The 22,696-nt window shown below is 41.9% G+C and overlaps 1 protein-coding gene across 1 annotated transcript in view; it reads right to left on the minus strand.

Annotated features, from left to right (window-relative positions):
- The window catches only part of syt7b (synaptotagmin VIIb), a 137,882-nt gene that overhangs the window by 54,446 nt on the left and 60,740 nt on the right, over nt 1-22,696 (minus strand). The window contains exon 7 of the mRNA XM_047042392.1: nt 14,556-14,678. Within this exon, the coding sequence (XP_046898348.1) occupies nt 14,556-14,678 (123 nt within the window). The remainder of the gene's footprint in view (nt 1-14,555; nt 14,679-22,696) is intronic.

Consider the following 22,696-nt stretch of genomic DNA (forward strand, 5'->3'; position numbering starts at 1 on the left):
AGATGGTCGGTGCGGGGGCGGTTGCGGGCGCACGTCACGTCGAGCGCTGGGTCTTGACGGGACGTGCGTGTGGGCCAGCTCCGCGGACCGCACATCGGATGGTATGCGACGTTATGGACACGCGCATGTAGCTGTAGTCATTGTAATGGTAGCATGACCGGGCATCCAGAATTGTATCAATAGTAAATGGTGGGATGTCATGCAGTCTCAAGAGGAGCGACGCTCCGCTCTACACATAGTATAGACTGGTGGAGTGTCGGTGTTTGGGGGATTTAACTTGTTGCTCCCTGCCTCATGTCATGCCTGCTGCACTGCTGCTGCTTCCCCATGTATCCATTCCACCAATGTTAAACCATTTGTCATGTGTACGAATAAATGGTGAAATCAATCACGTGAGTGTCTTGACTGAAAGCTAGTTAGAAACGTAATAAAGTGTAAATTACATAAAGTGTACTTTCTACATATATATTTTTTTGCACTATTCTAGGGTGACCAGATTTGAGTTTGTGAAAAAGACGACACTGTTACGGAAGAGAATGCATACAAGTGTCACAAATGAAATGACACAAATGACACAAGGTATAAATAAATGATCATATGGCCCTACAAAATTGCAATATACAAATGTAAACTTGTACAAATGTAAATTGTGCCATTTAGTCCAGCGCTTCTGTGGTTTTCAGTGGTTGTTTAATGAATGAATGAAAACCTTTAATGTGTCTTGTCCATATATTAAAGCAATAAATGTAACAAACTATACATTATTTATATGGCCACATATTAAAATAAGAAAATAAAGACACATTTACGTTTCGGCATGGCTGCAGGTGTTATGTGCACTATGCAACTAGTGGAGGCGGCAAGGTGTTCTGTGTTGCCAGATTGAAAATGCAAAAGTATCGTACCAAAGGCTCAAAATTATTGTATTTGGAGGATAATGATCATGCATCTGGCAACACTGAGAAGGCGACCAATGACAGTTTTCTCTACAGTTAAGAGCTCGCGCAAGAAGGTGGAGCGTAAGGGAGATACACTTTCCAAAACTTGAAGGGGCGTAATAATTCGTTTGTGAAAGACCCAGAGAAACACACGACGAGACAAAATCCCAGACGTTTTTGGAATCCCTGCCGGATGCATTTTTTAGGTCTCAAAAAGAGGACCTGTCCGGGTAAAAGAGGACGTCTGGTCACCCTAACTATTCATTTGATTCACATGACGTCACTGTAGCTTTGCACCGCCATCTTACCTACCCACTCACAGTGCGTTCACACTGCAGCGACGCGATGCGAGCGACAACATGTTTTCCATTCATTTTCTATGAAGCCAGGCGAATCGCTTGCGTGGTGCATTGTGGGTAGCGACGCGACGCGACAGAGTTGAGATTTTCTCAACTTTATGCAAATGAGGAGCGATTTTCGCTATGCGATGGCCAATCGGAGTGTTTTCTTGTTTCTCCTAACGTAGCAACCATGGCAAACATTTCTAGCTTTCTAGGTTTCAAGGTGAAGGAGAAACTAATCGTTTGTGTGGCTGCTTACCCAGTCCTGTACGATACATAGCTGTATTTGTACAGAGATGTTCATTTAAAAAAAACAATGCATGGCGCAAGGTTGCCAAAGTTGTTGGTGCTTGTACTTTCTAATTCAGTCTAGTGACATTAAGTAACTTCGTTCTGTGTGTGGTAACTAGCTAGCTAGCCCGGCTGGAACTCCCTATAGTATCGACAGATTAGCAGAGACTGAGGAATATAGTAAAACGTTTTTTACACATGTCAACGTGTATGTCTATTAAACAGTTTTGTATGTTGTATACAAGTTGTATTTTGATCGATGTTGCAACTACGTAAACCCAAGTCTGCACACTTGGCCATGACAACTACAATAGTGACTTTAGAGAACTACATTCTACATTTATCTGCTTGAAACGCCCCCGAGCGTGGTGAACTGTGGGAAGGCAAGCGATTCGCGTCGCAGCAGTGTGAACGCACTGTTAGCTTTAGAAATGCCTGCAATATGTTGTGCAGTTGGCTGCAACAACAGCCAAAAGAGGAACCCCGGACTAGTATTTCATTCTATACCAAAAGACTAAAGGATAATTCTATTGTTATAATGGATAGCATAATAATAGTTGGAGTCGTAGGTCTTCTGTAAACCTTCTGTTGGCTTGTTCCCTTCATGTTCTTCCAATATAAACCAAGGGGATTTTTTTTGTAGGGCAAGTGGAAGTGAAATGTATTTGCCCCACTGGACAAGTTATACCTCAAACATAATAAAATGCCATGTTACTTAACGTTATGTGCAGTGCCACTCAGTGCTTAATTTGTAAAGTGGGTGGTCCCGGAGCACAGAGGGGGATTGGATCCGGCGACTCAAAACTGGGGTTGGAGGTAACGGAATCCCCCTCAATGACACAGTCAATGCCCGGTTTCATTGAAAATGGATCCCTTCAATGGGGAATAAAAACTAACGAGACAGATAACCACATTGAACATTTAACAGTATTTTTTTTTTAAAATTTAGAATAATGTTTCTTGGTGACACAGGAGGTGCCGGATCCAAGAAAAAAGAGGTTCCGGATACAATGTCGGAGGTGCAGGAACATGTTCCGGCTCAAATTAAGCCCTGGTGCCACTCATTAAGTCTATTCAACCGATTTTAAAGTTGCTATCTTTTTTGAATTCTGCTTCAAAAACGTTGAGGAGGACAGCCTTAAAGAGAGAACGCGATTCCCCATTGATCTGTTGCATCAGAATTTTGATTTGGGTTACGAAAGTCTTGAAATTTGAGTGAGAATGCATCGCCCGAATAGTAGGCGGCAGCCATGCCTTGGTCCCCCGGTTACACAGTTTTGACGTTAGCCTCAGAGTCAGACTGGGCACTCACTGGCAGTGTTCACAATGTTGTATTTCACTCCATTCTACACCACAAACGTCAGGGAGGACTGCTTTTGGTAGATACAAGGTTACCGAAGATTTTACATTTTACATTTTTACACACCGAAGATAGCCAGAATATTGGATTTCTTTATCCGAGCCTGTTTCATTCGTAATTTGCCTGTGAAAGCGACCTCCGTTAGCCAGGATCGTTTTGCCCGTTTCACTAGGTCAGGCTATTTAAAGGTTTCGGACAAGTGACTTTTGAGCACAGAACGCAAGTGCCTCAAAAAGTTAATGACAAGCCCTGCATCTGACATTAAAGAACATTGTCAAGATTAATGACAGCTAGCCGTGAGCTAAGTGGCACTAAAATTAGTGCTAGCAAGCTGTTAGCCACTTAGCTAACAACTCGCTACCTAGTCAGAGTAAACTACCACCAAAATCATACATTTGATTTTTTTTAAATTATAAATAACTTTCCCATGATTAAATATAAATTCTTGGTGATCATATGCCGCACTTTCACGACATTCGCCCATCCAGCCACAGCATATTGATAAGCATCTGTACTCTTGAAAGCCTTCAAGCTATCCCCGTTGTATGGGGAGGGGTTATGCACAAGATAAATGTGTGTAGCTCTGTCATGAAAAGCCAATTGGGACAAGCCTGGGGTAGATAATAAGGAACCAAAGAAAACTGGGGGTCACAAATAGGCTACGGATCAGAGCCTAAAACAGAATTTTATTCGACATATCTCTGTCTTTCTCATTGAAATCGGCAGTGCGGGCGGCCATACTGGGCGAGATCGGTAGTGCATATGGCAGAGGCGTTGTTAGACATAAAACTCTACTGGGGCACAGGCCCCTATTCATATCCCTTTTTTTTCTTTCAAGCTTGCTAGGCACAATGCACTATAGGCTATAGAAACTCTGCTTGCTTAACCCACTCTACAACAGTTCAGGAACACAAGTTTGATATCAGCTTTGGCAGGGACATCAATAGTTAATTTATTTCGCACATTTCTTTTGCATTCATATTGTTTTCATGTTTTAGTCAAAATATAATGATTGGTAGGCCTCACATTTAGAAACTTTATTTAGTTTGGTAATTTTTTCTTAGCCTACCTCAATTCTGACTTGTGTGTCGAGTCTGACACCTGAACTTCTGTGTGCGTGCTGCAGTGGTTATTTTGGCTCAGAGGAGCGCGGTGACATGGAATTCTGCAGGTATCGTTTGTGTTTTCGGTTTAACTGCTTTGATTTTACAAGCGTTGATTGGGATACTGCATTTATTTTTTCAGAGATTAGCAATCGAAATTAATGCACTGAATAAAGTAAATTGTTAAAACTTGAACTTTAGATTTTACTGGGGCACAGCAGATCTATACTGGGGCAAGTGCCCCAGTAAAAAGGGTCTAACGACACCCCTGGCATATGGCGGCGGTCTGTTTGGAAGTGACGTAGGTGGCATCTATGAATATCTGAGTGGTGAAGAGGTCAAGCGGAAATGGCTGTATCATCACTTTTTGTAATGAAAACAGCGCCACGTATCGTACTGGGATATGACATGCTTTCGGCCAATGATTCGCTTTATTCACTGCCATATATATTAGGATAATAGCAGTTGCACCAAAAACTAGCATTGTCCAAATAAAGCTAGATTCGAATTGATACCATCATGGAAACTTACTGACTACTAACTCCCCCCACTAAGAACGCTCTACTTTCCCTCTTTCTAATGTCGGGCTGAAATGTAAAATCTCCCCTACAGTGGGAAGCAAATGCACCCCTGCTCCTGCGCTAAATCGCTATGGATGGGCGTGTAGGTTGGGACTCTTAAGCCTAGTTTATACTTTTGTCGCCGACACTTTTGAAATGGTCGCCGACGGAAAAAAAAGTGTCGCTCAGGCTGCTGCATTCATACTTCGGCAAACTTCATACTTCACACTCAAGGTTCGCGTGACGTAAACAGAATCATTTTACCGTTACATTCATAGCTATGGTTACATTGTTTACGCTTTGTAGCCTAGGTGATCGATCGGAGAAAATGGCTGTAGCTAATTTTGAGAGGCATTATAAAGGTGTGGATATGTTCTAACTTGCTCTGCCAATCTCTCCTTTATTCCTTCCATCTCAAACAGCTGGTGAGCGTTCACTGAAAATTTAAAACAAAGCAGTCAACGAAGCTTGCCGTCTATCTAGCCAATCAAACTTGCGCGACACAATGTGACGACATCAGCGCCAGTAGAAATTTCTCCTGGTAGGCGACACTTTCAAGCGACGGTTAAAAGTGTCGACCGTGACGCCATTTCTGTCGGCGACCTTTTCAAAAGTGTCTGCGACCTAAGTATAAATTGGGCTTTACTGCTCGCTATCCCTGTTTTCCCCATTCTATGCTGCTTCCATCTCTGCAGCGCAGGTCGCAGGGGCTTCAGTGCAGCGGCAGCTCAGGTAGAAATAGCCCGATCCGCCTCCCGTGTCAATACATTTTTACTGCGACATGTTTCAAGTGGCCAATTTGGCTAGGTAACCGCGGATAAGGCATCCCAGCTTGCTGTTGAGCTGGTCTGCGTGGTCGCCGAATCGCTGGTCATGCTGGTGGGGGGTTGCAGGCCGTGTCTTGTGCCGGTTGGGGCGGCTGCTCCTCTCTGCCCAATTGTACATTAGTGGATCACGGGTCTCTGAAACGGTGCGCGTAGGCCCTGGCTTGGAGTCGCTCCACGCTATTGCTCCGGTATGATGCACCTTCAGGGTTTTTTTGGGGGGGAGGGTGTTCTTTAGACTACTAGACTACTGATTTAACTACTTGTACTCGCTGTATTATATTATTGTTGCTTGCTTTCCTACAGGTACACTCTTGCACTTTTGAGATTCATTTTGTTTAATTGTAACTTGTTTAACTGTTGTTTAATGCTTTATGGTTCGTCCCATTGGCACATTCATGTTTTGGGCTACCCGCAATGTTTAAGGCTCTCATTGTTTAAGATCATTGACCTATGCACTTTCGTAAAGCTCTCTTTTGGAAGTCGCTTTGGATAAAAGCGTCTGCTAATGAACATATGTAAATGTACATCTGACACTATAACTAGGGGTGCTTGCACTGTCGTCATTTCTTGCACAGGGGTCCTTTTCTGTCCTTTCCTTTCCTTACTGGGCTATTTAGATTGGGCTTCCTGTGATCCTATTTCGTGACCCCTGAGAAATCCATGTAAATCTTGTTTCAGCCAACATTTAGAACAGGTCGTCGCTAGGTGTAACCGGTCGGTATTCAGGCCCTCTTTGGAATAGGCGCTGCTAGCCTACATAGGTCCTGTACGCAGGGACGTCGGTCCTCCAGCCAGCAAAGGCTGTTCACATCCTCAAGGGTGTCAGCCCTCCATCCACATAGGCTTACCTTTACACGGGGATGTCGGTCCTCCAGCCAGCACAGGCTGTTCACATAGACTCAAGGGCGTCGGCCCTCTAGCCTACATAGGTCATGTACACAAGGATGTCGGTCCTTCAGCCAGCATAGGCTGTTCACATAGACTCAAGGGCGTCAGCCCTCTAGTCTACATAGGTCATGTGCACGGGGATGTTGTAGTACATCTGTAATAAACTTTACTCATACCGATCCCTGCACTCAGTCATATTCGATAATGTTTCACTACTAACTCCCCCCGCTAAGAACGCTATACTTTCCCTCTTTCTTATGTCGGGCTGTCATATGTCTTCAGTGAAATTAGCACTCCCGTCTATCAATTAACGCTGTCAAAGGATCACATGATCACGTGCCTTTAAATACGATTCTCTCCCTGTGTAGTTTGTGCATGCTATCAAGTGCGCGACCCTCCACCTCCCCGTTCTTCTGCCTGGGTCGTCGGCTTCCGCCACCGCCGCCAGTGTTTGGACACCATGGGGGATTCTTCTCAGAAGTTGGGCAGGCGCCCTCCGGTAGACGTGATGATAATCAGGGGGTTATGATTTTGAAACCCAGGTTGCATTTGGAGAAATTTGTTCTCTATTCCTGGAAGTCATCACATTAATCTAATGTGATTGGATGGGTGAAAAAATGCACTCACACTCCACAGCTGTCACCAATCCCTTCATGGCAGATGTGACTGCTCATAGGAAGGGGATAAATAGATTTTCAATCAAACAGAGACCAGGGGTCTCATTTATAAAACTATGCGTAGGATTCTTACTAAAAGTGTACGTACGCCCAAAAGCCTAAAATGGCGTACGCACACAAAAATTCTGATTTATAAAACCGTGCATACGCGCACCTGAACGCAATGTTCCCTTTATAAATCACAGATTACCCACAAGTGTGCGTACGTGAATCAGCATTGTACCCCACCCTGATCACGCCCATTTTTAACCATAAATAGTCAATTAAAAGCACCTCATGAATGCTAATCTAGTATCTCATCATGACCCTGGCATGCGATTGTTCTTTACGGTGAATCATAGCGCATGACACTGTTAGCCTATTGGTGGAGCCCGAAAACTCAGAACATTTGGTGGCAGGTAGATCACCAATAAAAAAAAAATGTGCAGTGGCGTCAATTGTGCCAGTGATACCGCGAGTCGAGATACAATTTCAAAACAAAAACGTTTTGTTATGAACAGTAGTCTAATAAAGTCTGGACTGATAACGAGGACGTACAGTGTAGCGATTCACGGGAGCTTAACGACTGTATTTCCACAGCACAGTATTAAAGAAATATATTTAGTTATACACTGTGTTCTGCAGTTATTTAAAGGTAGGATATGTGATGTTATCCTGTATCCATGCAGTCGGGGAATTTCCCGTAGTGGACAATCTGATGGTGAGGAAGCGCTGAATTTTGATTTAAAATTTGAGTTGGATTGTACAAGGTTTTTCTGGAACAATTATCACTCAGTACAAGCGCAAATAACACTGCTGGATGCAATCTTCATTATCTTCATGAGCACATTTTCAGCCCCGTTTTGTGAATACGCAAGCTTCATAAATGAGACCCCTAGTTTGTGGAAAATACAAATGTCATACTGCTAAGTAAAAACTGTGTTATTGTTTCTGTCACACATTGTCCATCTATCACCCCATACTACACAAGGGAATTTGAAACTAACATTCTTGTTACTGCACAATTTTTTTATTAGCCATACAGGTTCTAGATGTTTGTCTCTGCCCAGCTGAGAGGAGACTTTGAGAAATCAAGTAAATTAAACAAAAACGAGAGGTAGGTAGAAAGGCAATCGGTTGACCTTCGCATTACTGTTTCTGGCGCCTACATGGCTGGCGTCATCTGTGGACATTGATATTTTCTGATCTATGATAAATTGTTTGAGTTCCTTAACTATCATGCAAATGCAAATGACTGTCTAGATAGAGATGGAGCTGGGTTCTCTGGAGCAGAAAATCTTTTGTTTCTCTCAATAATATCTTCCATAGCACAGAGGCTTCCAAGTGATCATAATGCAATCTCTCCCGGCATAATTGGGTATAGAAACAGTTGGCCTTTCCTGCAAGAAAATATGATTTGGCATCAGTATAAACTGCAGATTTCAAGTAATTTGCATATGATTCTATTTTGATCTTTGGAGTCTCTTGACTGTGTTCCTTTGAGTTTGTGTCCCTGTTGTCTCGTTTGTTGTGTGTTGTGTATACACATCATTGTGTGTATATTCTGCATGTGTGTGTATTTTAGGAGAATCTCTCATTCTTTTAACTCCAGGACTATGGGCCCTATTTTAACAATCTGAAACGCAGGTATCAAAACGCAAAGCGCTAGTAACTCTGTGGGCGGGACTCTGGCACGGTTGCTATTTTGCCGGCGGGATAAATGACTGCACCTGGCGCAAATCAAAAATGGGTTGGTCCGAAGCAGCTACATCACTAATGGGTGTGGTTTGGGCGTAACGTGCAATAAACCAATCAGAGCGTCATCTCACATTCCCTTTAAGAGCAGCGCTTGTTCCATGACGGATTGCTATTATAACGGCGGATTTGCCAGGCGCACGCCAGAAGCGGTTCACAGCCGAGGAGACCGACCTTCTAGTCAGGGCCATAACAGATAGAGAAGTGACATTGTATGCATTTTTATTGTTTAGTTCTAACAATTAGTTTAACTAATGTACTTTTTTACTTAATTTAAGACCTGTATATGTTTATTGTTTGCACCTTCCTGCCACAGTAAATTCCGTGTTTGTGTAACATAGGCTACGTGGCGAATAAACCGAATTCTGATGGAGATGGGAGAAGAAACCCACCCAAATTAGCTTTGATTAAATAGGCGTGGAAGGAAATTACCACGATTGTTACAAATCAAGTTCACATACATACAGATTTCTGATGAAAATCTTTTTATAATCATTGAAGAAATGTAACACGCCATAAATCAAAACAATGTAACGTAGCTTCGCAAAAAAGAAGACCCTGGCCTCGCCAGCAGTGCGCACGGACCAAGCTCGCGCCCTTAAAATAGCATCTGAATAACGCGCCCTTGACTTTAGAATACGTTTTTACTGGTCAGTGGCGGAATTGTTTTTCTGAAACTGCAAATTAGCACCAGGAAACGTTTGCGCCGGAACATTTTTTTTTGCTGAAACGCCCCCGGGAGCGCTAAGTAATTCCTTAATTTACCGACATGCGTCTGTGGGGGGAAAAGTCCCCTTTGCGTTGAGTGCAAACTAGGAATGATACTTGCGTCGTTGACAAAGTCAATTGCGCTGGTTGCAAGATAGGGCCCTTAATGTGTTAATGTACAGCCATTATCTGACCTGTTTAGATTTAAAGCCTGTGACTGCAGACCTTTCTGCAAGGAATACTGTCTTGATGGAGCTTAATTCATGGTGGTTGGTAGTTAGTTGGTGGTTGGTAGTCAGATGGTAGTTAATCAGTATATATATTACCTAACCCAACTGACTTGTGATGTCATCTATGTTATTTGTCTGATCTAGTCTATAAGTGTCAACTGCCATTTGACAGATAACTGATATAACCCCATTGCTGTGAACTCCATGCATTATTAAACTTGGAAAGATCTTCATATTGCATTCTGTTAGTCTTGATCATTATAGAACCACAACATCTTCTTAGTATCTGTGTGCATTTTAATGCACTTGGGAATGCTTGTATCTGTTGGCGTGCATGCCTATATGTGGACAGGAGTCACCTGCCAAAAATTTAGGAAAGAGGAGAAAGGTATGCTGATTAGATGAAGAAAGAGGGTGGAGTAATGAAAAGCAGAGGAATGGAGGGAGAAGGCAGATGAGTAGACAAGGGGTAAGGTGGGATGGAGGAGTGAGAGGAGACAGAGCAAGGGAGGTGGAGGGGATGGAGGGTCTCTAGATGTAGGGAGTGGAGGGTTGTAATAATGGTGGGGAGAGGTGAATGAGTGCAAGAGGGGAGGTTGAGAGCATGAGAGTTGAGGGATCACACTACAGGTGGACACAAACATCCATAAACATCTATGGGCCATACTGATCATATAGTGCCCCAAAAGACCGTGCAACACAATATAGGGTCCCTGACTATGATGGATGTTCTTTGGTTCCAATGTCAGCCCAGTCAGCGTTCCCCTCCAACGGGGACAAATTACCCTGCACCTTCCCCCTGTACACAGGCCTCATACTGCTAATTGAGCCATCTACAACAAGCCGTCCAACTTCATGCTTTCTGGATAACCCTCTTTTTCATCCTGATTTTATAGGGTGCCCTATGAAAGAACTATTGACACAATACAATACATTTTTTACAGTCGCTAGGACACATTTCTCAATACTTAAGTCACTTTTTCAAAACTCTTCACACAGTGAGCACAACAGAAGTACATGTGGGCTAAACTGTGCATCATTTATCATTGTTTTGGCACAAAATGCATTCAATTACTACATCTTTCAAATTACATTCATTCTTTTCTCACTTCGACACAACAACTGCCAAAACTCTATGTACCTACAGGCCAATTTGCACATCCTAACATACCGTTTTCAAAACTATTAAACTTCAGTTCAAAACAATAACATAATCCAAAACTGAATAAGACAGAAATTGGCTACATTTCTACAGTAATATTGTAATGAAATATATTTCAAATAAAAAAATTAAATGCTATAAAATGATCTCTATGGAAGGGTTGTGCCAGGTGAGGAAAGGGAGGCAGAGAGAAGAATTCAGCCAACATTTGTATAGGACAATGTGGCATTTCACCACTCCTGTGCAGTCACCGAGTGGTTTGCAGCCCATCCCAGAATGTTGTCACTTTTCTTCACACCTTACTCTCCATTCCTCAACCCCGTAGAATAATTATTTTCCTCATGGAGGTGGAATGTTTACTGTATGACCACCATCCACATGATCAAATGTCCTTCCTGGACGCATGAATGCTGAATGCCTGGACATTGCCAGGGATGGATCAGGCATGCCAGAAGATTCTTTCCCAGGTGTATTGCCCTAGATGACATAAGATGTGATGTGGATGAGAACCTATGGCTAAATGCAGAAGATTACAGTACTATTCTTATTGTATCTGTATCAGTGTGTATACAAATTTTTGTATTCTGGAATGAGTGAGAAAAAAAGAAAGATATAGAATATATTGAAGCATACTGCATCATGTCTGATTCATTCCAGTATCATATATTGCAGTGAATTCTAAACAGTAGAGAGGTGTCCCTGTTTTACATAAGAAAACTTTGTATAATGCTACCTGTTGTTAGTGATTTTTAGGTCATTGTTTTGTGGGTGACAAAGTATGTTTGTTGGCTGTCAACTTTTGCTAGTGTTATGGAAGAATTAGTTGATTTTGAGACATGTATGAAGTGATTTGGTAGCTTTAGTGCACTTTGAATGTGAAATTAAAGTGAAAGTTGGTTAGGAGAACTGTGTGAAGAGTTTTGAAAAAGTGACCAAAGTATTGAGAAATGTGTCCTAGCGACTGTAAAAAACTGTAATACAATTGATATTTCAAATCAATCACTCTCATTGGATGAATAAATAAAGAAGTGGAACCATCAATCAATTTTCCCTTAAAATGATCAATAAGCAATTCAATTAACATTACGGGCATGAGGTATTGATCACAATGACTTTATGTGAGCGTTTTGCAATGTATCCACAGCCGTCTCTCTCTCACTTTTGTCTGGATGATATACATTAACTTCCTTTATTTAATCAACTTCCTTTTCCCAGCTAAGCGGCAAGGCCAGGCGTGTTAAATGGCATGGGGACCTAGAGCTGACATCTCTCTCAAATTTTCTTTTTTTGCGCTGACCTACATTGCTGTTTCTAGCCAATCATATCTCTTTGCAACCTGTATTGAAAAAAGTTACAATTGGGACATAAGTTCTGCCAGCCTCCATCTTTTTAGATGCAGCCTCCAGCCGCTAACCTTCAGCCTCTACAGCTAGCCTCCAGCATCCTATTCTCCAGTCTTGTGCCCTGGCCTCCTACCAAGCCAAGCATTGTCATGCTAAAGCAGCTCTTATTTCTAATATGATAGTGAGGATGCTGATAAAGCATCCCAAAAGCTTTGATTGAAGAGTGGGTATGGGCTGGGCTTCCCCAGTCTGGTGGGGCCAAATCAGGGGCTCAAAGTCTGTGTCACAATGATGCATCACCACTCTTCTGGAGCCACAAAGCTGCAATGCTTTTCAAAGATCATTATAAAGAGACATAATCAGATAACAGGTCCATCAAACACAAAAAGTTACTTTAGCTGACTTGAATAAAAAAAAATACATATAACTAACATTTAAAATAGGTGATTTTACATAATAGTTTGCTAATGAAATTCAATTCTAATGAAAAAACAGACACAAATTGTATAAATGAGTACATCATATATATATATATATATAAATACATATATACACTGTATATATGTGAATGTGTATATTGTACTGATATGATAAATGTAGATTTGAATAAGGTAGAGAAGACGGTGTTCAGACATGAACCCGCCACAGCTTCTGGAGCATCATTAATCTTTGATTAGTATTATGGTTATCAGCATGCTGGTCTCCAAGGTGATAATAAAGATGGCTTGCATTGATTTGCTCGCCTACCTCCCCAGCATGGATAGAGTTTTGCTATAGTTGACTCTGGAGCACGGCTGAAACACTGTAATGAGTTTTTAATTGAGCTGCAGGAAGAAAAATAAAGAGATTACAGATTATCTCTGTCATGCATCTCAAGCAGCTCTCATGAACTGAATATATGTCTGAATGCAGCCAATGCCATCTAATTTTCTCCATTTGCTCTCTCTCTCTCTCTCTCTCTCTCTCTCTCTCTCTCTCTCTCTCTCTCTCTCTCTCTCAAATGGCATAATTTTAGATTAGTATCACTCCATAGGATACAGTGAGATGCACTGCAAGTAAGGCAGGTGACAGATGGATGGTAAAACAAACTGTATCTCCTTAGAACCATATAATCTGATTTAGAGAATATATTGTGTATAATGCATGTGCATTATGTATGTCTTCTTTCTGGATGATGTGTTTCCCAGCATCTCTTTAAAGTTTGAATGACTATATCTTTCTCAGGGTCGATGCCTCTGTGTACTTTTGTCCAAGAGTGTACATTTTTCTGAAGTGAAAACCTGACAGCAGTTTTCCCTACATCTCTCTCTTTCTCTTTTTGTCTGACAGCTTTTTTTTCTGCTCTTAGAGGAATCATCGCTTTCCATCATCCTCAGTCGACTGGGCTCCAGTAGAAGGCCAAAGGGGGTGGGAGAGACCAAGAAATACTGAGCGATGGATTGGACACAGATGATGATTGAAGGGGTTATTAGTGGTAGAAGCAGGACACTGGACAGCTTTGCCCTCATGACTCCTCGAGGCCCCACCTCACAGGCTGGCTTTGATTACAGCTGGACAGTGGGACTCAGGAAGGAGAGGGGAGGAAAGAAAATGAGGATAGGAGAGGATATGAAAGGAGAAGAGACGAGGGAAGAGAAGAGAATGGCACAATGCATTTTAAGGCTGATCGGGTCATAACTGTAGCCGGACCATGAAACGTACTATACTTCTCATGGCCACAGCAGAGCAGCCCCTAAGGATAAGAGCAGATATCCCCTCATCCTCTGAATATGTCTGCTACCACAATTCTACACAAGTGACTGATCTATTTCAATCTTCTTAAGATGTGAAACAAACTACAGTACCCAAATAATTCCTTGTTTGTGTGAACTTACATGGCAAATAAAGCTTATTCTTCTCTTCTATCAGAAAGATTCTAGGGCAATGGGGCACTCAAGAATTAGTGTTAGCTAAGTTTAGCTAAATGTTTTGGCTGGGTGGGTATTCACCAAGGAAAAACATTAATTCGCAAGTGACATCAGACTTGCTGGTTAAATCAGAATGTATATGCAAGTCTTCATACTACATACATTACTAGCATGAACATGCTGCATAGTTTACTGTCCCTAGTGAAGCAGAGAGAGGTACTCAGAGAGAGGTACAAACTGTGAACAGTTTGTTAAGCCAGTAATTTACTCCCAAGCACCTCTCAAATGCCCAGATTTTAGAGGACCATTAACAGCTGTCTAGTGCTTGCCTCCTCAGATGCTTACTTACAAACTGTGCAAATTGGTGTATTTAGCACTTACATTATTTCATCAATGTCCTTCTTGATGCGCAGACAGTCTGACAGTTTGGCACAGACAGACAGACAGATAGATAGATGATTGATTTGTTCATGTTCATTCGTTCACCTCTTGTCTGTGGGTGTCTGGCTCTCCTGAGATGCTGGAGCTTCCTGAAGGTCTGGGAGGTTTGCAAAGTCATCCTGCTCTGCAAGGCCTATGGCTAGAGACAGAACCACCATCTTCCCCTCACTGCCAGACACACAGACACAAACAACCACACAAACACCCATGCACACAGGCACACACACACATGCATACACACTCAAGCAGCAGGGGAATAAAGAATAAAGTGAAGGACAGAAGAACATTTGAGCAAAACAGAGAACAAACAAGTGAAGAACTTAGAGGGCAGCAGTCAGAATAGCAGAGACATAGTTGAACACACCCATGTTCCCCACATACTTTCATATCTGTGAACACTGACACATGGATACAAACAGCGAGAAATGGTAAACAAATGCAGTCACACCCCGTCACCCCTCACATAACCATAAACAGCATGTGGTGTGCTGAGGTAAATTACTCTATCCTGAGACCCTGTCCTGTCGAACTAGGTACTGTGTACTGTAGTACAGTGCATTGTCGCTGTATACTGTACAATGAAAAAATGGTATGGCCTTGAACATTGTGCTTTCCATTTGTTACAGTAACAGTACTGACTGCTCAATAGATTTTGACTGGTTGCAGGTTCATATCAACAAAGAACAAGAGTGAGTTGTGAGTAGTGAGATGCAGGGTACAGTACTGTATAGGGGTACAAGGAGGAGAAAGAGCCAAATGTTTTTGTTTTGTTCATCAAAAGACAATGACGGATAAATATGAAATTTGTTTTGAGATTACGTAAAAATTCTCCCTGAGAACTATATGCTTTGAACAATGTGTTTTCAATTTGTTGGCGTATTATTTACTGACTGCTCGATAGTGTATATCATTTTGATCACTTTGTTTATGATTTGAGAGCAGTGTTTGATTTTGAGCACAGGTAAATCTGTTTTGAGGCGAAAGTTTCATTTTGCAAGAGGATTCAGAGGTTTTGTAAATAGTGCTTGAAGATGAGGTTTTGTTTTTACAGTTTTGAGAAAGTGGGTGACTGTTTCAAGAAATGTGTTTTAGCAATCGTGAAAAACTGTAAGACAGAACAGTGTTGGCAGGTGTTTGTGCATCCGGACTGGTGCTGGAAAGATGGACAGTGGCCCACCAGGGAACCATTAACAACCCCAACATGAATGCCATTGATTAGCCTCAGAGCTTAAAGCAGGGTATCAGACAGGTAACAGGCACGTCAAACAGGAATCTGACACTAGTCAGTGAAGGCCAATTCCTCCTGCAGTACATGTGGCTGTAAGATCACCCTGTGAACTAGTAAGACCCAGGTAGATTCAAGGGGATAGGACCTATGGGCAAGGCCACCTCTGGGTGTGTGTGTGAGTGTGTGTCTGGCTGCCTTTATTGAGTGATGATTCACTGGGGGGAGGTCAATATTAAGAAACTGGTGTGACCGTCAGAAACTGAAGGGGATAGAAAGAAAAGAGAATTGGGGCGGAGGGGGAGGAAAGGTTAGGAGAGCGGAAGGGGGGCAGGGGAGCAATGGTCTGCAGGCTGCCGTTTAGAGTACATCATCAGTCATTGGTCATTCCACACACACAAAGAGAGGGAGCAATGGTACTCTCTGTATCCTGGTTCTCAAATATGTGGGGTCTCGTGTTCCTGTCCATCCCTGGCCTTACTACAAACACTACTCCCTCATCTAAACTGATAATGTGTCCGAAAATCTGTGATGTTTGTGGTATCACCAGATTGCTCAATATAGATTTCCAAAGCTGTTTGTTGTCTGCTAAGCACAGGAGAAGTGAACTGGAATTAAATAAGTTGTAATAAAAGGTTCCTGTGGGAGCCTGGCGTCATATATCACATTTTGAGTTATGTTCTGTTGTTGTTATTACTGCTGTTGGTGATTCATGTTAACCAGTCTACCACTTAACTAACCTCAGGCAGAGATGATACACCTAAATCTGTCAGTGTCTTGCTTGTTTTTTTATGTTTTGGCCACTAGAGGTCCTCATGCCCGGCTTGCACAGTTCTGATTTGTTGTTAGGTTCACCTGGGCCTCGTTCTGTTAGGGGTATTTAGGGGACTCAGTCTAATGCCACCTTGCTTGTTGTTTAGGTTTTTCTGGTGCTGGTTACCTATGCCGTTCTAAGTTTTGCTACTTTTGTTAATCTTATCTTTGCCGAGCCGATTAAAAGACTTTCAGCCTCTCCAGTTCTAAGTGCGTCTCACTTTTGGGTTCACCCTCCACTCATGGTTCCAGATCCAAGTTGACCCTTACAAAAAATAAGTATATTAAAGTATACTATACGTATACTGAAATATGGATAGTACACTTTTAGTTCACTTTTGATATACTTTTAAGAAGTATGCTTAGAAAATAGTTCACTTTTAATATACTTTTAAGAAGTATACTTAGAAAAATAGTTCACTTTTAATATACTTTTAAGTATGTTTTGAAAATAGTTCACTTTTGATATACTTTTAAGGAGTATGCTTAAAAAACAGAAAATGGTATACATTTATTCTGGAGTAAGATGTACATTTTCTATTATTATACAGCAAAAGCAGTCAAAATAATTTTAAAGTACATTACAGGTCACATTTTTTTGATCCATTTCATTCTAATTATTCATGTCTATGAAAATCTATCATGCATTGCACATTGAATCTTTTTTTGTTACTGAAGCTGTAACCTTAATTACTGCCAAAACATTCTGAAGCCCTATACTCTTATACAAATAATTATCAATGGAGCAAGGCCGTAGCCATGGAGTCAACATTGGGGGGGACGAATATTTTTTTTTAATGATAATTCCGGACAGCGTGCCTGTCGTAGCGTAGCACATTTATATTTCTATATCAAAATATTGGGGGGGACATTTTGACCAGATTTGAATATGATTACGGCCTTGAATTTGAGTATTAATGAAAAAAAAAAAAAAAAAAAGCTACTTGAGAATTTGAAGGTTATACTGTCAAACTGACTGAAGAACGAAATAACGATGTGAAATAATGAAGATAGTGTGGCTCATTGGCTAGTCAATTCCCATGATGCAAGGCGGTAAATAGTGTTACATTTTGCTGAGAAGTTTGCCGTTTGTTCGAAATACAAATGTAACTTCATTCATTTTGTTTTTTAAATGTGTCTGCTTAGAATGTAGTGTTTTGTTGCCTGGTAATTGTCATTGTTGTGCTGGTTTACCATTGTAACCATGAGTTAAATGACTGTTACGTTTCATGAGAACAGCTGGATTTGTAAAATGTTGATGCCTATGCAGTAAGTAGCTTCTTTCAGAATCTGCAGTGTGACTTTGTGAGGTCCCCCGTTCTCGCCATGTGACCAGATCTGAGGCGTCTGAGGGGCCCCTAAACATTTTAATTTCTTAGTAAGTCATAGTAAAATTAAATATATTAAGTTTACTTCTTGAGGTACTTACATTAATTGAAAGTGCATTTGAAAGTATTACAAAGTATACTTTGAGGCTCTTTAGGAAATATACTTCATTAACTGAAAGTTCACTACACAGGTTACTTTAGAGTATTCCAAGGTCTACTTTTAAGTACTTTAGGAAGTATTCTTGATGAACTGAAAGTGCACCTCACAGGCTACTTTACAGTATTCAAAAGTGAACCTTGAAATACACTATGAGTGTACTTTAAAGTGTACTAAATGAACTAAAAAGTGGGCCAATTCAGTTTACTTAGTACAAAAATAGTATATAAATAAGTACACTGCTGGTATACTTTAAGTAACATGATAATAGTATACTTTTTATACCAAGTATAATTACAAATTAAACTTGAAGTATACTTCTTTTTTGTAAGGGGAGGTCCGGCCCTGAAAAAATCTGGTCATATTATTGTAGCTCCAGTTAAATGCATTATTTATTTACTGTGGTTTTCCATTCAAACGGCAGGTTTCACCTTGCTCTCCCAACCCTGAAAGCATCTCATATCTCCTTGTCACCAGCCTTCATCTATGGACTTGCGGTACCCTAACTCATTCATCCTCTCCCTATGTCTTTTTAACTCTCTGGGCCCTATTTTAACGATCTGAAACGCAAGTATCAAAACGCAAAGCACAAGTAACTTTGAGGGCGGGACTCCGGCGCAGTTGCTATTTTCCCGGCGGGATAAATGATTTTGCGCCTGGCGCAAATCTAAAATGGGTTGGTCCGAAGTCGCTACATTACTAATGGTTGTGGTTTGGGCGTAACGTGCCATAAACCAATCAGAGCGTCATCTCACATTCCCTTTAAGGGCAGCGCTTGTTCCATGGCGGATTGCTATTATAACGACGGAACTGCCAGGCGCACGCCAGGAGCGGTTCACAGCCGAGGAGACCGATGTTCTAGTCAGGGCCGTAACAGAGAAGTGACATTGTATGGGAAAGACAAAGCAGTTTTCTCATTGCACTAAATTGCCCGCTCATGCTGCTCATTCAAATTCGTAGTTTTATGTATATATTTTTTTTATTGTTATATTTTTAAATGGTTTAGTTCTTAGAATTAGTTTAACTATTGTACTTTTTAACTTAATTTAAGACCCGTATATATTTATTGTTTGCACCTTCCTGCCACAGTAAATTCCGTGTTTGTGTAACATAGGCTGCATGGCGAATAAACTGAATGTTGATTCTGATGGAGATGGGAGAAGAAACCCACCAAAATTAGCTTCAGTTGAACAGGCGTGGGAGAAAATTGCCACAATTGTTACAAATCAAGTTCACATAGGCCTACATAGAGATTTCTCATGAAAATCTTTTTATAATCATTGCAGAAATGTAACAAGCCATAAATCAAAACAATGTAGCGTAGCGTAGCAGAAAGAGACCCTGGCCTTGCCAGCAGTGCGCACGGACCAAGCATGCACCCTTAAAATACCATCTGAATAACGCGCTATTGTATTGTTTTTCCTGGTCAGTGGCGGAATTATTTTACTGAAACTGCAAAATAGCACCAGGGAACATTTGCCCCGGAACATGCCTCCTTTTTTTTGGGCGAAGATTTTGTTGTCTTGGCCGGAGAAGATAATGTCATTCGATTTGGATGTGATTCTTATAATAGGCATATTCATTTTTCAACCCAGCGCGTTAGCATGAGCGAAGTAGGGCTAGGCCAACTTACGTTTTTCAGGTGGTAGGCTACGTCATATTCGACGTCGAACTATGAAAAATAAACCGTTGTTGGCAGAGTTTGCATTCAACGTTTTTCGAGTCACCCGGTACTTTGTAAATGTAAATGTACTTTCATGAAATGCTGCCATACCACTGATTTATTTGCCATTTTGACTAATAACACCGACAAAGTACGCTATGGCAGAGTTTGTAGTTCTGCAGCCAATTGTGCTCGTGCCGTGTGCAAAATACCAAAACAAAGCGCAGATTAACGAAACGGAAAATAGTACCACCTTTTCTTTTAAATTATATATTTGTAGAGTTGCTTTATTTGTCTTGAATAATATAATCTACTATTTCTGTAGAACATCTTGTTAATTCAGCAATGATGACACAAGGGGGAATTAGATCTCACACTGCCATACGGCAGCTCGACAAAAAAAATCTTAGTCGACCAAGAGCATATCGACCAGAAAATCGACTAGTCGACTGAGTGGGGACAGCCCTAGAGAAGTCAATGTTGTTATACATCTATCAAGGACATGTTTGGGTAATTCAGAAAGAGGGAGAAATAAGAACATAGGGAGAAATCAGACAGCAGACCCCACAGAACAGAGCAGATCAGACAGGTATGCACTCAGTACAGAACATCCCATACATCTTAGGTTAACCCACAGTCTAAGTCATTACATGCTTCCCAAAAATAACATCCATACTCACAGGAAGGACTTGACGTCCAGTCCTCGGTTCCGTATCTGGCCCATCATATGATCCCAGCTCCCAGGGTTCGACCGAGAACGCCCTGCCCCTGCCCCTCTGTAGCGAGAGGCTCCCACCGGACTCCCCCTGACCCCCCGTGGGCCACCCCGGTGCCCCCCCCCTCCTCCTGGCCCTGTGTGGAGTTGGCCCAGGCTCTGGGAGGTAGCAGGGGGGTCATTGGGCCCTGAGGGAGGCTGGTGAGTGAGGGGCTGCTGGAGGCTCTGCTGACGGACCAGGGGGCGTGGCCGGGCAGCGGCCGAGGAGGGAATGTGTTCCAGCGTGGAGGCAGAGGACAGGTCCCCAAAACTGGCCACAGAAGGAGAGAGTGCGGGGGAAAGGAGGAATAGGGGACAGTACACGCAAAGAATATGGCAGAAGAGATATGATTGATGGAGTGAGAGATTAGGAAAGAGAAGAAAATAGAATAATAGAGGAGGGTGTAGGGTGGAGGTAGAGAGAGGCCAACGTAAAGGTAATTTGTGGTCAGACGACAGAGTAAGAGGGAGACCAGGAGATTAAGAGATTAAGGATGAGTGCGACATTGAAGAAATACAATATTGTAAAACATAACAAATCATGGAAGGAGAGAGGACAGATGAGACAGGATTAAGAGAGTAGAATGCCGAATGAAGAAAGAGGAGATAGAGATTGAGGAGGAGATAGAGCAAGAGGATAATCAGATACAGTCAAAGGTTAGCAACACGACAGCAGTTATATTGGAGTTGATATTGGACACTTTACTGTGCTGTATGTTACAGTCTCAGAGAGTGTGGACAGACTGGTATCGATGTTTCTTAATGAATTCACTCATATTCTGATACTAACTCTGGTGGTTTAGACAGTCAACTGGCCTCCCCGTAGATGAGATCAGCTCAACCAGAAAGTACACATCTCTATATGTTTCCCTCTGATTGTCTATTGCTTCTTTGTTCCTTTTACATCATTTACCATGACCTACCCCTCCTTATCTTGCTTTCCTCTTTCCCCCTTTTTCCTCTCCTGTCCACTTCTGACCTCATTGTCTTACCCATTTATCTTGCCTTACCCTTCAGTTTAGGCCCACCCTCAATCTATCCACACAGCCACTCTCAACCCCTCCTCTAATCATCTGCTTGTTTTTGCTCTCATTTAACTCTGTTCCCCCTCCATCCTCCCTTCATCTTCGCCATCCCTGATTGCCGTAAGCTCCTGCTAAACAGTGCTGTCTGAAGATAATGTTATTCCCCACGATTTACTGCCCAGGACTGTGTGTGTGCCTGTGTGTGTACAGTTTGTGTCTGTGTGGGTTTATTTGTGTGTGCGCTTCAGTCAGTCTATGGAAGCCGCAGAGACGTGACCCCAGAAAAAGCCAGAGGTAGATCAAATTAATACCAGCCATAATTCACAATACTCTGCGCCTCCACACATACACACCCTTACAGACACACACACACATACTTTACGGCCATCCTACACACACAAACACACACAGTTGTTGTGATACAGCTTGTGTAGTGAAAATGGGCTGAGGCTGGTGACTGGTTAATGATTTAGTGGATATGGGGTATCTTCAAAAGGGATAATGTTTAGAAATTGTTAAATTGTAATCATGTTTCATGTGAATGTTATCAACAGGATGTCAACTGCTCCAAACATCTACACAGGCCATCAGGTCTGTCCCAATTGTGCTAGGTTAGCCCAAAGTGCTGTACCATGCTCTCCCTTTTGTACAGGAAGGGTCACAATCATCTCACTGACGCTGTTTACAGTCTCAGTACTGAAACCTCTTTGGTGCGGTTAATGAAGTGGGAGAGACAGAACACAGAGTGTGAAAAAAGGATGCTTAGAGAAGACATTACAGCAGAGAAAAGAGAACAAAGGGATGACACAAAATGGAACAAACAAAATGGAATACAAACAATTGCACACACAACTGACAGTTGACGAACAATGATTTACACAGACAAGGTTAGGATTACAGAGAGCGCTGTGTGAAACTCTACTGTATATGTACAGCCAACCAATGTTTCTGCCATAACTGACACAATGATGAATCAATAAAACTGAGGGGAAGGATGGGTGGCTAAGGGCCAGACAGCTAACCGTATGGTCATCGTTCAAATAAACATCGTCAGTCTCCTCTGTGTCATAAAGTTTGCTCATAAACTCTACAATTACTATGCATGTAAAATAGCCTTGGTCTCTTCCTTAAAGGTCACATGACATGCTGTTTTTGGATGCTTTTATATCGGCCTTAGTGGTTCCCTATTACTGTATCTGAAGTATCTTTCCATAAATTCAG

This window comes from Hypomesus transpacificus, chromosome 19 (assembly GCF_021917145.1).
Source record: "Hypomesus transpacificus isolate Combined female chromosome 19, fHypTra1, whole genome shotgun sequence".
NCBI classification, from domain to species: domain Eukaryota; kingdom Metazoa; phylum Chordata; class Actinopteri; order Osmeriformes; family Osmeridae; genus Hypomesus; species Hypomesus transpacificus.